At 39.1% G+C, this 16,022-nt stretch overlaps 1 protein-coding gene across 2 annotated transcripts; it reads left to right on the forward strand.

Moving 5' to 3' along the window:
* Positions 1-2,330: 2,330 nt before the first annotated feature.
* On the forward strand, positions 2,331-15,622 carry LOC107097979 (protein SOGA3-like). Of its 2 annotated transcripts, XM_015395384.1 has the most exons (10): positions 2,331-3,078; positions 3,797-4,021; positions 4,197-4,355; positions 5,802-5,870; positions 6,141-6,410; positions 6,492-6,869; positions 8,822-9,484; positions 9,594-9,897; positions 13,015-13,065; positions 15,484-15,622. In XM_015395384.1, exons 1-8 carry the CDS (start codon positions 2,380-2,382, stop codon positions 9,702-9,704), a joined length of 2,574 nt encoding a protein of 857 aa, XP_015250870.1. In that variant the 5' UTR covers positions 2,331-2,379; the 3' UTR covers positions 9,705-9,897; positions 13,015-13,065; positions 15,484-15,622. The 2 variants fall into 2 exon arrangements, with proteins under 2 accessions (XP_015250870.1, XP_015250871.1); XM_015395385.1 differs by lacking the exon at positions 13,015-13,065 and having other exon boundaries at positions 15,484-15,621.
* The last annotated feature ends 400 nt before the right edge of the window (positions 15,623-16,022 follow it).

Genomic DNA, 16,022 nt, shown 5'->3' on the forward strand with positions numbered 1-16,022 from the left:
TAACATTTGGGGGTTTAGAAGGATGCCAGCAACTGTCTGCTGAACTTTCAACCTAAAGTCTTCACCAGCATGGAGGTTTCTACATTTTAAAATGTTTTATTTGATTCCTTTTAAGATATATTTTGTTTCTATGAGAAATTGAATTCTTGTTTGTAAGCTGTAAGTCAGGATCATTAATATGAACAGAAAATAAATATTTAAGAATTATTGGCCTGCATAGAAATTTTAGGTAAATATTGGTAATTAAATGATTGAAAAAAAAACTTCATGATCATATCAACGTATTGACAGTTATATGGGTTTTAACCTATTCAAAGGCAGCTGTAATACTGCATATGTTCTGCTGAGTTTAGAAGTAGAGAGTCTGTGTTGATTGCTAGATGTGATGGAAAGCTAACATGAAAAATGTGAACAGATATAGTAGTTCACATTTTTTAGGCTCCAATGTCTTTATTCTTCTACATGTTCCTCCTGTTCAAACTGATAAAGGAAAGAAAGCAGTGTGTTGGCTCCTACAGCGTGGAATTAGCTCCAGTCTGAGCTCAAGATGTCAGACATTATTTAATTGGACTTATTTCGAGCGGTTCTTAAAGATAGACAACAAGCTTCTATGAAACAGCGTCACTGTTTTTAAATTGTTTTTTATTGTTTTATATTTTGTGCATATGTATTAATTGATTTTTTTGTAACCAGGTTGCAGTGTATTGCAGATCTCTGCCCAGGTCCCCCTTGAAAATGAGATCCAGATCTCAATGGGTTTACCTGGTTCAATAAAGGAAATAAAAAAGTAATAAATAGAAAAAAAAAACACCTTAAACAAATCATCCCCACATTAAAACCTGGTGGTACCCACACCATGATTTGGAGATGTTTTTGAAATACTTGGTGGCAGGGAAGCTGGTCATAGTCAATAAGAAGGTTAATGGATTTAAATACAGACAAATCGAAAAGAAAACCTGCAAGTGGCTGCAGAACACTTGAATGTTTACCTTCTGGCAAGATGGCAGCACAGCACGATCTACAATAAAATAGTTAACATCTAAATAAAATCATTAGATAAAATTACCCAGTCACAGGGTTTAAAAAACTGATATCTATAAAGGCTCTACAGTCCACATGCATTATGACCATACTTGAGGCATTTCACAAACAAGAACTAGCTAATGTCAGTTTCAGGATGTGCAAAGGTGGTAGATTCACCCAGGAAGCTACAGCCTTATGAAAAGGGGCTCAACAAAACATTGGCTCAGAGTGGGCAAAATACAAAAGCATGCTAAATCTGCGGGGGAAAAAAAATATATATGAAAAAAAAATCTCTCAAAACCATAATTTAGTTCTACTTCACGGTGCTTGTTATTCTTTCAAATGGAATCTAAATGAAATACAACAAATATTGATGTCATGCAACAACAATACAGAAGAGTTCATAATCTAATGATCTTGCAATATGCTATATTCTATACACTAAAATTAAATGGGGATTAGAGGGGCACTGTGGCAAGATAAATGTGAGGCTAGGGGATTATGGCAAGCCGTGTTAACATAAATTCGGTTATACTGCTTTTACATTCACAATATCTCATATTGTTTTATGACTAGACATTTTAGCTATTTAAGATATCTCTAATTATATTTTGACTAGTCAAAATACCTTTTCTAGATATCTCTAATTATATTTTAGTCAAAATACCTTTTCGAGATATCTCTAATAATTACATTCTGAGTAGTCAAAATGACGTCAGATTTACATTAACTTGTACAGAGACGTCAATTTAAGATATCTAGAATGAATTACTGACTATCTGAAATACACATTTCAGATATCTACATTAAATTACGACTAGTCATAAAGTAATTTCAAGATATCGTGATTTTAGTTTTGAATAGTCATAATTCTAATTAAAAGCCACCATGATGTAAAATAGTGTTTTCTTCCGGGTTTGACGTCCATCATGACGTTATGGTCAGAGCCCCTTGTGGTGCTTGGTGGTGCCCTGAGTTGCCCATTCCCTCCTTTTTGAAGCCTTGCGGTAGGCATAAAATCGAGGAAACAGGAAAAGAGCATTTGCTCAAACTTCTAGTTTATATAGACCTATATTTTTTTATTTTTAACCTTTTCTTCTATTTGGAAAGTCAGTTTCTGATGGAAACCTTTTCCATAACCGTTGATTTTTATTTTTTCCAAGTTGCGGTGATGTTATTATAGAAGAACAGCGACATCTAGCGGCGTCTTTATATAAATTAAAACTTCCTGAAACTTAAAAAAAAAGATTAAAAAAAACTGATCAATTTGAGCCTAGAATATAATAATTGAATTGCATCAAATGGCGTAAATCGCATATAGCGGATGTTTTGTGTCTATTTTTGTGGAAAACGAAAATGAAGCCAGTTGGTAACGGCGCTCAAGGACCTTCAACAACCCAGACAACTGGTAAAAGTACTGGATGTCGAGACAGAGCTCAAGATAAAGCGACGAAGCGAGCGGCTAAACATCCGAATAGGTTCTACTTGAAGGCGGAAAGAGGTAGAGACACAACTGGCAGGGACAGCAGATCCACCGGCGGCCGACAGGGGGACCCAGAGAGGCGCAGCGGGGCTGCTGTCCAGGCTGTTGGTGCTGAGGCTGATCTCACTTCAAAAAGGGCGGATGCTGCCAGAGGAGATTCACCGGTAGCACCGGCCCGCCGCTCAGCTCAATGCATTCCCTGCTTTAAAGATAATCCTCCTCGGAAAACCCCCGTCAACAAGACCTCCTCTCCAAGGAAAAAAGAGGAGGCGGAGGAAAACAGACAGCGGGAGAAGAGAAGCAGCAGCACCGGGGGTTGTGGAGCAGGCCTCGGCTTTGGTCCGTGGAGAAGATGCTCACAGGCTGAGCTGATCCACTTTCATTTGCAAAGGAGACGCAAGAGGAGCGTGGCGACGATGCAGACTAAACCGGAGGGCGGTGGTAGAGAGGAGGCGGTGCAGGGGGAGCTGGATCCGGCTGCAGAGGCGATGCAGGCGGCGTCCGAGGCAGAGCAGGACCAGGCCCTGGAAGAGGAGATAGAGAGGCTGCTGGAGGAAAACGATGACCTCAAGGTTTATAATTCATCATGAAATGAAAACGGTTTAAAAAAGAAATGTGTTGATATTCTTACTGTTGATAATAACAGATAGACAACCAATCAATCAGCCTGTTGATATTCTCCATGACAGACTGCTAAGCCTTTTTTGCAAAACACAGTCTGTAGAGGAATAATACATTAATGGTTATTGATCCAAATGATCAATAATATTTTGCCTTTAAAGGATATACTAGGTCTATACTATTAGTAAATGCATTACACAATCACAGGGCAGGATATAGGCTTCATATTACAAATATATCTATTAATAACAAACAGCAGACAAGGAGATAACTGCAACCTTAAACTAAATGATTTTGGTGTTGTATATTTTATCTTTTGGTGCAAACATATGACATATGAAATAAATGTATCAAGAAAAAAAAAACTGTGGCTTGTTGCCAAATTTCTGGTGCATGTTTTTTATTGACTATTAGAAATTCAATGAAAAAAGACACAAAAAACCTCCTATATTTTGATTTTAATAAATTATATTTCCAAATATATAACTTTATAACAATATTACAAATAAAAAAAATGGATTTAAAAGGTAATTAAAGATCCATGAATGAAAACAATGATAATAATTAATCTTTTTTTTTTTTTTTTTTTTATAATTGAAGTTAGTTGTTCTGTGAGAAACATAAGCAAAGTATGGTAATCTATCATAACCATCTTGTGTTTTTGACCAGTGCGAGATTGAGGAGATGAGGGCCGAGATGGATGAAATGCGGGATACTTTCTATGAGGAAGACACGTGCCAGCTGCAGGAAATGAGGCGTGAGTTAGAGAGGGCCAATAAAAACTGTCGGATCCTGCATTATCGGCTGCGCAAAGCTGAGAGGAAAAGGGTGCGCTACGCCCAGGCAGGAGAGATTGATCATGAGCTGCTGAGGATTCTGGAGCAGGACCTGAAGGTAGAAGCCATCAATCAAACCACATGAAGTCTCCACTAACATTATCATGAAAGCTTTTTATTTGAACTCTTACTCCTCCTGTTTATATGAAGTATGAAAACTTAAGTTCATCGCATTTTGAAATGCTGTATCAGAAATGAGGCTGATTGTTTATTGTCTGGTAAATGTATTGCAGGTGGCGAAGGATGTGTCAGTCCGGCTGCACCATGAGTTGGAAAAGGTGGAGGAGAAAAGGACAAAGACGGAAGAGGAGAATGAAAAACTGAGACAGAAACTCATAGAGGTGGAAGTGACCAAGCAGGCTCTGCAGAATGAACTAGAGAAGACCAAAGAGGTGAGTGCATTAAAGGTCATTACACTGGACTGATTTTGGTCCTTATCATAAACGAACGTGGAAGCATTGAGAGCCATGTATAAAAAATACAAGCTGAATAGACATATATATATATCTATAGTGTCATACTAAAATATAAATACATTACTCAGGGTTTTTGAAGATTTTGCACAAAGAGTTTGCAGTTGCATCTAACTGTTAGGATAATTATCATTGAAGATGCGTGAGTTTTATCACACCCTGGTATGGGCTGCCTGTTGTTTGTCAGAACTGACATTTTAATCTAATTAGGACATTTCCTCTGTCTGGATATACAGTTATATCTTCATTTTGTATGTGGCAAAGATTTGGAAATGGAATGAGAGCGGCAGTGTCCTATTTTGATAAGGCTGGAACCATAGATGTCTAATCATCTGCTAATGTGTATGATGTAAAATATGATGATGTGGCAGACTGATGAGATGTATAAAATGCCTTATTAACCATTAATCAGGGCCACTTCCTAAGAGGTGAGCCCAGAGGTGAACAGCTGCCATTCTGTAACCCTAAGCAATTTCTCTGATCTGAGTAAGATTACAATTTCTATCAGAATCTGCTGTCATGTCTCCTGGTTATTTAATACATATACGTTATGAAATGTTATTTAAAGAGTTTGTCCCGAGTGATTTCTTTTCAGGGAAAAGAACCGGAGAGATAGAGCATCAGGGTGCAAACACAGAGCCTATCTTTAACATAACCACCTTTAATCTAACACCCCAGAATAAAACCCAGCTGCTTAAAGTCACCTGAGAAATAAAACAAGTCCATCTTTGTCTTATTTGTTCTCAGCATCAATACGTCTGTTTTAGAGGTTGGTTAGAAAACATTGGTGCGCACAGACAGCATCATGAAAACCAACTAACACTGCAGACAGCTGATAAAGCTGTGTAGAAGTTAAAGTAAGGTTCACTTCTAAAACCAAAGCTTTGAACAAAAATGTGGTTAACAGTCGGACACATATCAAATTAAAGCAGCTGTACAAGAATGAGACTTAATAAGCATTTTTTTAATAACTGAACTTTGTTGATATTACACTGGAGAAATTTACCTCTGCTTTTAACCCAAACCCTGGGGAGCAGTGTGTGGTTAAGGGTCTTGCTCAGGGAGCCAGAGTGCAGGCTGTGGGGATTGAACCAGGTACTTGCAACCTTCTTAGAGCACAAGCACACTGCTCTAACCACTAGGCCAACACTCCCCTAAGCCTTGATGTTCTGCAAAGAAGAATGGGGAAGAACACGTTTGGTCTCTAGATGTGGTCAGCTGGTTAGTATCAGTAGCAAAAAGATTTTGTGAAAACCATGTCTGTAAATCTACTTCATCTTCACCTTTTCATATATCTTTGTGTATTTTTACTTATACCGTCAAAATAAAAGCATGGTGGCATAAATATTCTTCTTTTTTTCTTAGTCTCAAAAGCGACGGGGAAGCAAAGACATCCAGAAAGCTGACAAGAAGCCAACACAGACTCCCATAGAGGTCAGAGACTCTCTGCTTTCTCTTTCTGTTTTTTATGATCATCTCTGTCTTCCTGATAAAGTCTTCTCAAGCCTAACACATAGCATGTTATACTTTAAGTACAGCCAAAAGATTAGAGTGCTTTAGTCATAAATAAAGACTCAGTGAATGCTAAACATCCTCTTGGACCGACCTCTTGGCTGACAGGATGTTGCTCAAAATCTTTCCTTTAATCTTAGGTCTTTGAGTTGTTGTAGCTTTTTGCTGAGACTGATTTTCTTCTTGTTTCAGGAGGATAATGAAGACCTAAAGTGCCAGTTAGCTTTTATCAAGGAGGAAGCGGTGCTCATGAGAAAGAAAGCAGGCAAGATTGACAAGGAAAAGGATCGTCTGGAGCAAGAGTTGCAGAAGTATCGCTCTTTCTACGGTGAACTGGACAGTACCCATCCCAAAGGGGAGGCTGGCGGCCCGCCTACCACCCGCGAGTCAGAACTAAAGCTCCGGCTTCGATTGGTGGAGGAGGAGGCCAACATCCTGGGGAGGAAGATAGTAGAATTGGAGGTAAGACCAGAGCATGCTGTGAAAAGCTTTTTGAGGCAAAATCCATTGATCATTAGAATTTGTCTCCATCTTCCCAACCAGGTTGAGAACCGAGGTCTGAGAGCAGAACTGGACGACCTCCGTGGCGAGGGAGAGGGTGGCGAAAGCGGGTCTGAGGCGACAGGCGGGCCGGGTGTGGGCCGAGGTCTGGGCGAAGATCTGACGGAGCTCCGGCAGCAGCTGCAGCTGGTTGAAGATGAGGCCGAGCTCCTGAGGAGGAACCTTGCTGATACAGAGGAGCAGAACAAGAGGGTGACAGCAGAGCTGAACAAATTGCGCTTCAAGGCCGGCACCCACGAGGGAAGTTCCAGACATGGTGGAGGGGGCTCAGGAGGAGCAGCGGCTGATGGAGCTAAATCTGAAAATCTTCAGGAAGAGCTTAAAGCTGCCAGGCTACAGATTAATGATCTCAGCGGCAAGGTCTGGATTTTTATATTTTCTTTCCTTATGATGAAGTGAAAATCACTTTACATCCTGCACCACGTCACAACCACAAGCATTAACGTAGCATTAATAATATGTGACATAAACAAAACCAACAAATATTTATTGCATCAATGTAAAATTGAAGGAATAGGATATGTTGCTTACATCAAGCACTTTTGATTATTACTCCTCTAATATGATACCCCTAAATAAAAACAGCAGCCACAGTCAGATGTCATAATTATTACAAATGCATGTGACAGTTTAAAATATTTACCAGTGCAGAAACTATTACTTAATTATTTTAAATCCACCTAAAAATAATGATGTTGGTGGCTAACGTCCCAGAATAGCACATTTAAACGTGTAGAATCTAATGGTTGATTTAAGGAAACAACACTTATTTGTTTATATTTTTTCTTCTATTTTTTTTTTAACAAGCAGTATATACAGGACAGCGATGATTTTAGGATTTCATGCATCGTGCAATTGCATGCCTCTTTAAAAAAAAACGATTGGTCTTAAAGGTGTAGTGGAGGATGTTCTTTTTACGGGTCGATCATCAAAATAAGGGGTCCTCCTAATTTTCAATCATTGTAATATGTTTACGTAAGGCCGTCTGTGCCCAGCAAAGGATAAGACAAGGTAGCTATAGTGGGCTAAATCTACTCATATGCAATTTCACCCATTTTCATACTCACAGTCCTTAAAAAGTAAAATGATTAGAAGACATATTTAACTTGCTTTAATGTTTTTATATCTTTTTCTCTGTGCAATATTTGCAAGAGACACGTGTGTTCACATGTAAAAATAATTCCAGTGCAGTTACCGACGTTGGCGTTTATAATCCCTGCATTAGATCAAGTTTGTAATAGTAGGTTGGGTGAGAAAGACTTAAAGGTGTAGTGGACAATGTTCTTTTTCCGGGTGGATCATTAAAATAAGTGGTCCTCCTAATTGTCAATCATTCTGGTGATATGTTTACATAAGGCCGTCCCACATGCTCGTCCCCATTTTCACTTACCAGTGGTGAGTCTGACATGATGGAAAAATTGCAAATTTTCTTTTGGAAAGTAAGCTTATGAGTGGTGCAAATGGCAACCTTAAAACCGCACGTGCACAAGGAGAAATGGGCTCATGCATGATCTTGCAGGCGTTTAATAGGCGTTCCCTCTAGCAAGCAGGTACAGGGTTGTTCATGTGCATTTTTAAGTGGAGAGGCGGGTCTCCACTTAAAAATTCCTGAAAATCCTCCATTATACCTTTAAGGTTGAGGTTATTGACACCAGCCGGAAAAACTACCGTAAATATGTTAGTCTGCAGGATGTTTAATAGACTTTATTTTGATTTAAGAATTAGTCATAATACTGATCCCAACATAGTTGGGACTGTTGGTTAATACCATTCCAACTTTGATCAGACAAGCCCATGAAACTCTTCCATTTAGTTACTTAGTTATTACGTTAGCTATATAGTTATATAGTTACTTTTTTAGTTCTTATGATATTCTGTGTCCTTTAACATGTGTGGCTATTATACATCCATTTTGAATCAATACTTATCTTTGTTTGTGTGTGCAAGACTCCTCCTGGCCCCTGGGGTAAACAGCATTAAGGGTCTGGCTGCCTTCAGGATCAGTGAGAGAGTTTCTCTATAAAGGAGGGAAAGGAGAGTTCTTCAGGTCACTCAACTTGAATTAATGGCCCATGCGCCAAATTGGACAGGCCATGATGAATAAAATAAGAATAAAATGATAACAAATGCAGTTTCATTGTCCATTAATTTGACACAAAAAAAAAGTTGTATGACTGGTTGAATTTGTTTCTGTTTTTCTGTTTCTGCTACTCACAAAGTAGTATAAAAAGTAATGATAACCTGTTTCACTATCTGTTAATTTGTGAAAAGCAATAAAAAATAAAATTTCTCTCTCACTGTCTTTATTTAAGGTAATGCAACTTCAATATGAGAACCGTGTCCTCCTCTCCAACATGCAACGCTACGATCTGGCTTCCCATCTCTCCCTGCGGCCCAGCCCTAGAGACAGTGATGCAGAGAGCGATGCAGGTGGAGCCGCAAGCGGGCGACGTGAGAGCGACGAAGACTCCACCTCTTCCCGCTTGCTCCCACCCCATCGTAAACGGGAGGGCCCTGTGGGCGGGGAAAGTGATTCAGATGAGGTGAGAAACAATAATGGCAGTAGCCGGTGCATGACGCCCACAAGGGGCCTCTACACCCCGCCGGGTCCAGAAGGCTCCGCCTCCTCCACCTTGACTCGCTTCCTCCCCGGTAGGCGTTGTAACCTCCATGACAGACAACAGCTGATGGACATACGTGTGGAAGCAGAGAGGCTCGTACGGACCATCGACAGGCTCATCGCTGATACCGCCACCATCATTTCAGAGGCAAGGGTCTACGTTTCAAATGGTGATTTGATGTTTAGGACGGGCGGAGAGGAGGGCGGAGAGGAGGATGGGAGCAGGATCAGGGAACATGAACTGCTGTATCGCATCAATGCTCAGATGAAGGCCTTCCGTAAAGAGCTGCAAGCTTTTATTGACAGACTGGATCTTCCAAGGCTGGAGGACAGAGATGCAGACGAGCCACTCTCGGTAAGACTTCAAACTTCTCACCTTCATTTATACTTATAAAAACCAAAAGAGAATACTGACCTTCTTCTTTTTCTCTCACCTTTTTCTCTCCTGTTACATTTTTCCTTAGATGTTCCAACCCATCATTTTACTCATCCTTATACTGGTCTTATTCTCATCCCTCTCTTATGCCACTATCTTTAAACTAGTCTTCCTGTTTACTCTCTTCTTTGTTCTGTGATGTAAGCCCCCCTTTTGCTCGAGTCATCCGTGTTTGTGTTCGCTATGTTGCTCTTATTTTTCCCTTAAATGCCTCATTTGTTGCCATGGTAATCTAAAGCACAGCAAAAGCCCTTTCCGCTCACTAAGTGTCAACAACAACTGGAGTCTCCAATATCATAATGCATCCCTGTAAGCATCACTTGCATCAGAAGGTGAGTTTCCTGAGTGTTGCTGTGTAGTTCTTATGAATTCAATAAGTGGTGCCGCATTAGCGAGAATCCCCACTTAAGGGGCCTGCCTTAAAAGTGACAGAATTTTTGTTTTTGTGTTTTCTTCGTTTTTTGGAAAATTCTAATGTTTAATATCTGACAAAAATCATGGATTCAAAGGGTAGTGCTATTGTTTATTAAGGGATAAAAACCAACTGTCTGGCCTAATTCAACCAGTAGAATAAATATATCACTTAATAGCACCTGTCAGGCAACAATAAGTAGGCTAAAATACACAAAAACTAAATAGAAACCCAAAAGAAAATAAAAACCAGATGTTTTTCATTCTGAGGAAAACATGGAACAGTGAGTAACCTCATGGACTGATTGAGGAGGTCATCAAGAACCTGGAACAACATCTAAAATCATAACTTAACTTATGATTTTAGCATTGATCCTAACTTTCTATAGTTAGAATCAGTGCTCACAATTTAACAATTACATAGAGACTTAAAACATTTTTTAAAAGTATCAGAGGGAGAACTCCAAGACCGAACCATTTCTGACTGAAAAAGAAATCAAATATCCCTCTTATTAGGCCCAGTAAATCTTGACATTAGACATTCTTGACATTGCTTAAAAAAATAAGAGAAAATATGTTTTTTTTTAGAAAAAAAATGTAAATTGTGTCTTGCATAAAATTATCTCAGAGTTTTGAAAAAGCATTGGTACTACAATTAATCAGAATCAGAAATACTTTAATAATCCCAGAGGGAAAATTACTTTTGTTACGCACTCCAGTTACAGTTTTATATATATATATATACACACACATCCAACTACACAATAATAAAGATAAAAACATAAGAATAAAAGAGATCAAATATATACATATATAAACATAGTGAGAATTAGAATGATGGTCCTTTGTTGATTTCACACCTTGTCATAACTAATGGAGACATAAATGTCACGACTCTGAACAACGGACCCAAAATTCAGACAAGACAGAAAGTGGGATAACTCAAAAGCATTTATTAATAATGATGGGCTTCGGATCTGTGGATTTGCAGAGGTTACTGCATCTTAGGTAGTAACCTCTACAGGACAGAAACACAGGTTAGTGACCATGATAATCTGACGGGGGAGTCACTAACCTGGTTTAACAGTTCAGTCCATGCTAAGAGCTAGGTAGGATCCAGCCGGTGGGTTGCCAACAAGATGCGGCGGGCGCCGTCAAGAGTGTCCCAGATGCTGCAGCCCCGGAGAACATAAAGGAGTCAGAAGCCAGGTCAGACAAACAGATCAGAGCAGGAACCGGCAAGCTTCGAGGTCCAGGAGTCCAAAGCCATGTCATGCAAACAGATCAGAAGAGGAACAGGCAGGCTCAGAGGTCCAGGAGTCCAATTATATATCAGGCTGACCATTCAGATGGGAACAGGCAAGCTCTGTGGTTGGGAGGCAGAGCAGGTCAGGATCAGGTAATCAGAAACACTCAGGTATGCTAAAAACACTCTCACCACTGGCTGGAAGGAACAAGATAATCTGGCCCTGATGAATGGATGCAAGCACCTTAAATAGAGGTAGAAGCAGGTGGATCAGATGAGCAATGATGAGAAACAGGGCAGAGTTAGACAAGTGAATGGAATGAGTAATTAAGCCAATCATCAGTGCCACGATCAGGAAAATAAATTCTGCTCTCTTCCAGATGATCCTTAAGGAGAATCAGTTTGTGTGTTAAACTTTGAGCTTGTTCAGTTTAAAGAGCCCAACAACAACCCAAAGCACCTCTGAATTGCTCAAAAAACAAAGGTTTTCTAGCTTTTGGGCCCAAGTCTGAATTCAGTTCTGACTTAAATTTCCCCAAAATAATTCTATAAAACACAGCCGCCAAGAGTGCCTGTAACAATTTACTACTTTAATGCTGGAATTACTCTTTCATATGGGGTGTGCTTTATTTCCTTAATACCAGAAAATAGTCAATTGAAAAGTTAAAGTTCTTTAAAAAGAACGGTTGATCGTAAAGCCGTATGTTTGGAAAACAAGGTTGAGGCGGAACAAAAAGCTAGAGAATTGGAAAATGGCAATTTCAAGAAAAGTGTCTGTAAATCGGGGAATTCGGGACATGGCTGCAGCCTGTCGATGGTGAAGATGACGAAGGATTTTGCTGTGTATACATGAGAGGCATGGGTACTTGTTGATGGCATTCAAATTATTTCTAAGAGCATTAAAAAGCATTAAATTAGAGTTACTCATTCCTGTATAAACCCTGATTTAAGTATGGCCTACTATGTATTTGATATTTTTAGATGTGATATTTCATTGTTATATTTCTTCTTCACTTGTGTTTTTTTTTATCTGCTATTTGTTCGGTGCATGTGGGTCTCTGCTGTTTATGGTTTTTCCTGCAGAACTAAGAGACAATCAATGACTTTATTTAAGTACATCATCTAGTTCTGAATGAAACGTGTAGAACTCTGAGACTCTGAATCAAGAAACAAAGTAATCTCTAGAAAACTGTTTAATTTTTTGTGTTAATTCCTTTAATTGATGTGAATCTGAACAATTATAGTAAATCCCCTTCCTCTTTTGAACAATGTTTTTAAACTCCCTCTCCGTTCTCATCTTTAGATAAATAGATTCACTAATGTGTTATAACACACAAACTTTAAACACATTAAGTTGTTGTTTAAAGAAGTTAATTATTGCTACGCTATCATAAACCTCTCACCCCCATTCCAATCTCCATAACAACTAAGAGACAGCAAAGATCATCTTTTCAAAAAGCAAATCCAAGTAATTCTGTTGGAGCCAGGGTAGAGTGGTTAGAGAGCCATTTGTTTGGAGTGCTGGAAAATGAAAAGAGTGGCCCTTATTCTGAGAAGCTTTTAGCCTGACTCCCTGATGATTCTCCACGCTAAGGTCAGTCTGACTGCTCTCTAATAAAGGTTAGATACTGACTGCAAATCATAAACCCAATTCAGACATTCTGGTTTTCAAGGTTTTCAGTAAAGATGCTAGCCACCATGCTGCTTTACATCCTAGTTTGTCCTTGACTTGATTAAGAGTCTATTTTTATCTTTAACATTTTGTGAATGCAACATTCTGTTTGTTTTCCAGAGAACTAGTCCTATCATCCTGCTGTTATTTCCTGAGGGTGAAGTAAAGAAAGTAAGTGTGTTTGTGCATTTTGTTCTTCAAGCACATGACATGTTTGTCATATTAAAGAGCAGGTGGAGGGAAGAGCTGAGGAGCTTTACACTTGAGGAACATAAATTGGGTCAAATTCTGTCTCTTGTTGTCAGGGGATACCCACATATATAAATCTGATCTGGTGCTGGCATTTGTTAGTGATGGTGACTGATTCATAATTACATGTGCAGGGATTCTATTTTTTATTTTTTTTTGCAATATGTATTTATTTACATTTCATGCACTAGACAAACATGATGTGGTGCATAGCTGTGAAGCTTAAACGACTTGAAAAATGGATTTCTCAGAGCAGTTCTTCTGATTGCATACAAATATCTTTCTTTTGGCTTATTATAATTGTTTCTGTAATTAGCTTATTTTTTTACCTTATTTATTTGTAAACAACTACTCTCTTCGGTAAATATTTGCCATGACAAGATCACTTACGTAACTGTGAAGTCTTAGGGAAAAAAAATTTGTTTTATTTTAATTAGGGATAGACTTTAATTAGGCCATTCTCCACTGTTGTTAATCTGGTTTCATGTTTAGAGTCAATGTCCAGCTGAAAGTTAGGGTTTCGTATCAGTTTTTCTCCATACATATAATTTGGCATTAAGGATAAACTTTGGCAAGTTGTTAAATACGCATTGTCGAACAACAGCTTTCTTTTACCTTTTTTTATTAGGGGTACTGCTTCACTTAGTGTTGCTCAATCAGATAAACCTTGAGGTAACATTTGTTGTGGAATTTGTTTGCAAGGCACTGAAGCTAAAGGTAACAGCTGACATTTTGCAATTCTATACTATTTACAGGAAAAATGTGTATGATATCTTTATCTGTTTCATTCTTTTATTTTACAAAATATTTTACAAACATTTATAAGCCTTAATGCAAAAGAGCCACATATCACATATGAAGTTTAAAGAATTCAAAGTATGAACTAAAAATATGTCAAATGTGCCAAGCATCCACCTGACAGTCTCCTTTCCGTGACTGTGTTCAATAAAGATATTATTGACTGTGACAAATTATTACTCACTGTGTCACCCACACCCATTTGGCTTCCTTTGGAAAAATGATTTGCAGCATGGTCGGGTCACAAGACGAAATCTGCCCATGTCTCCTATAAGCAGAGTAGCAACAGAGGTGCCCATTGGCTGAGAGAGCAGCAGCAGAAATAGCAATGTAAACACTTTCCCTCTCTCCATGTGCCTCAGTAATTATAGCTGGGATGCTGGTGACGACAGTCGTCCCATCGAGACTTCAAATGCTGGAATGAATTTGACACTATGGCATTTGATCCCGGATCAGATTGGTGCGTACTGGGGTGGTATAAAGGCTGGGGACCCCAGCTGGAACAGAGGATGTTTACCCTTTAGCTCAAAGCTTGGTTCTTAACTCTGAGGAAGGGGACCCTTTAAATTGAGTGTGCTGGGATTTATGTAACAGAGCGGGGCATAAGAGAAGGGCAGCAACAAGGAAAGGGGACTTTACAGCCTGGCAACGCAGGGAGGGAAAGTGTCTGAGAGAACAGATCTTAGAAGAGGAATTATTTTCTGGAAGACGGAGCATTTCTTTTGAGAGTTTAGGTAAGAACTGCTGGATTCACTAAAACATGTTTTAGTATCATGTAATTTATATTTATCCTGGTCTGAAATTGGGGACAAAAAGTGGAATAACTTAATTTTAACTAGATTAAGATATTTATATGACATAGAAGCCATGTATTAATAATTTTTTTTAATATATATTTTGGTTGTGGCTTAGATTCTGGCTGTCCATGGGACAGTTAGTCACCTTACTATGCATAGTTACAAGTTTATTAATATCTCTACGCTTACATCACAGGTGGGAGGGAAATGGCTGGTACATTCGGGCACCTTCCACAAGGATGCTTGTCATAGTGAATCATAGCAACAAGTGCATCTTAGATTATTAAAACCTTTTAAGATATCAGTGGATCTGACTAGGAGGCTTAAGGTTAAATGATCTGGAAAGTTAATAGGAAGATATGTGAGAGTGAGCTCTGCGTTTGATGGTTTATTATGAAACTCTGAAATGTCCTTTAGCATCTTAGGCATGTTCTGAGCGCCTCATTGCTCCGGGTGTTCTTATGTAGAAATATAGCAAGGTCTAAGAGGCTGCTGGAGGTCAGATGCTTGGTAGATATCTATCTTGCCACTCTTCTGTCAGTGGATTTTGAAGGATAAAGTGGGTCATCGATATCTGAACTCTGTGAGCAACAGTCCAACTCTTTAGAAAATATTGTATTTTAAAACAACAAACATTTATCCTTCAGTATGCTTCAATGTTATAGCAGACAGATATCTACCATAGGTTAGTGTGTTCTTAGACAAATATATTTTTTAAATGCTTTATGTATTGGTTCTTTTCTAGTGTTTTCGGGACTTCAGTCCATCCCCTCACTGGCACCACAACTGGAACTTGAGAGAGGGAAACAGGAGAAGGGAGGGGGGACGGAAACAGCTATTCAACGAGGCCTGAGGGTTATTGAACGGCCTGCATCATGGCAGCCATCGATCTGGAGCTGGGGCTGGAGGGCCGGGGGTGGGGGCAGGAAAGGCCGGAACTTGTGGACAACTTTGACTCAGAGATGCAGGAGTGGGAGGATCAGCTGCAGGACATCCAGAGGAAAATCGAAGAGGTAACAATCAGTTTACAGATAATCCCAGTGAGTCCACTATCATCTCAAGGAGGACTTTGATTTTCTAAATATGCTGTGCAGGCTGTGGAATATTTTTATCAAACTATGGCCCATAAAAGACTCTGATTGTATGATCATTTTAAGTAAAAATACTGCAGTGCCATTCTATCGACATTTAAACAAAAGTTGTCTAATTGCATTTATCTAAACCAGCAACCACTCTTCCTTCTGCTAAAACATCCAGCATATTGATTTCAACACTTAAGGCTAT

Source organism: Cyprinodon variegatus, unplaced genomic scaffold (assembly GCF_000732505.1).
Source record: "Cyprinodon variegatus isolate N-32 unplaced genomic scaffold, C_variegatus-1.0 Scaffold738, whole genome shotgun sequence".
Lineage (NCBI taxonomy): Eukaryota > Metazoa > Chordata > Actinopteri > Cyprinodontiformes > Cyprinodontidae > Cyprinodon > Cyprinodon variegatus.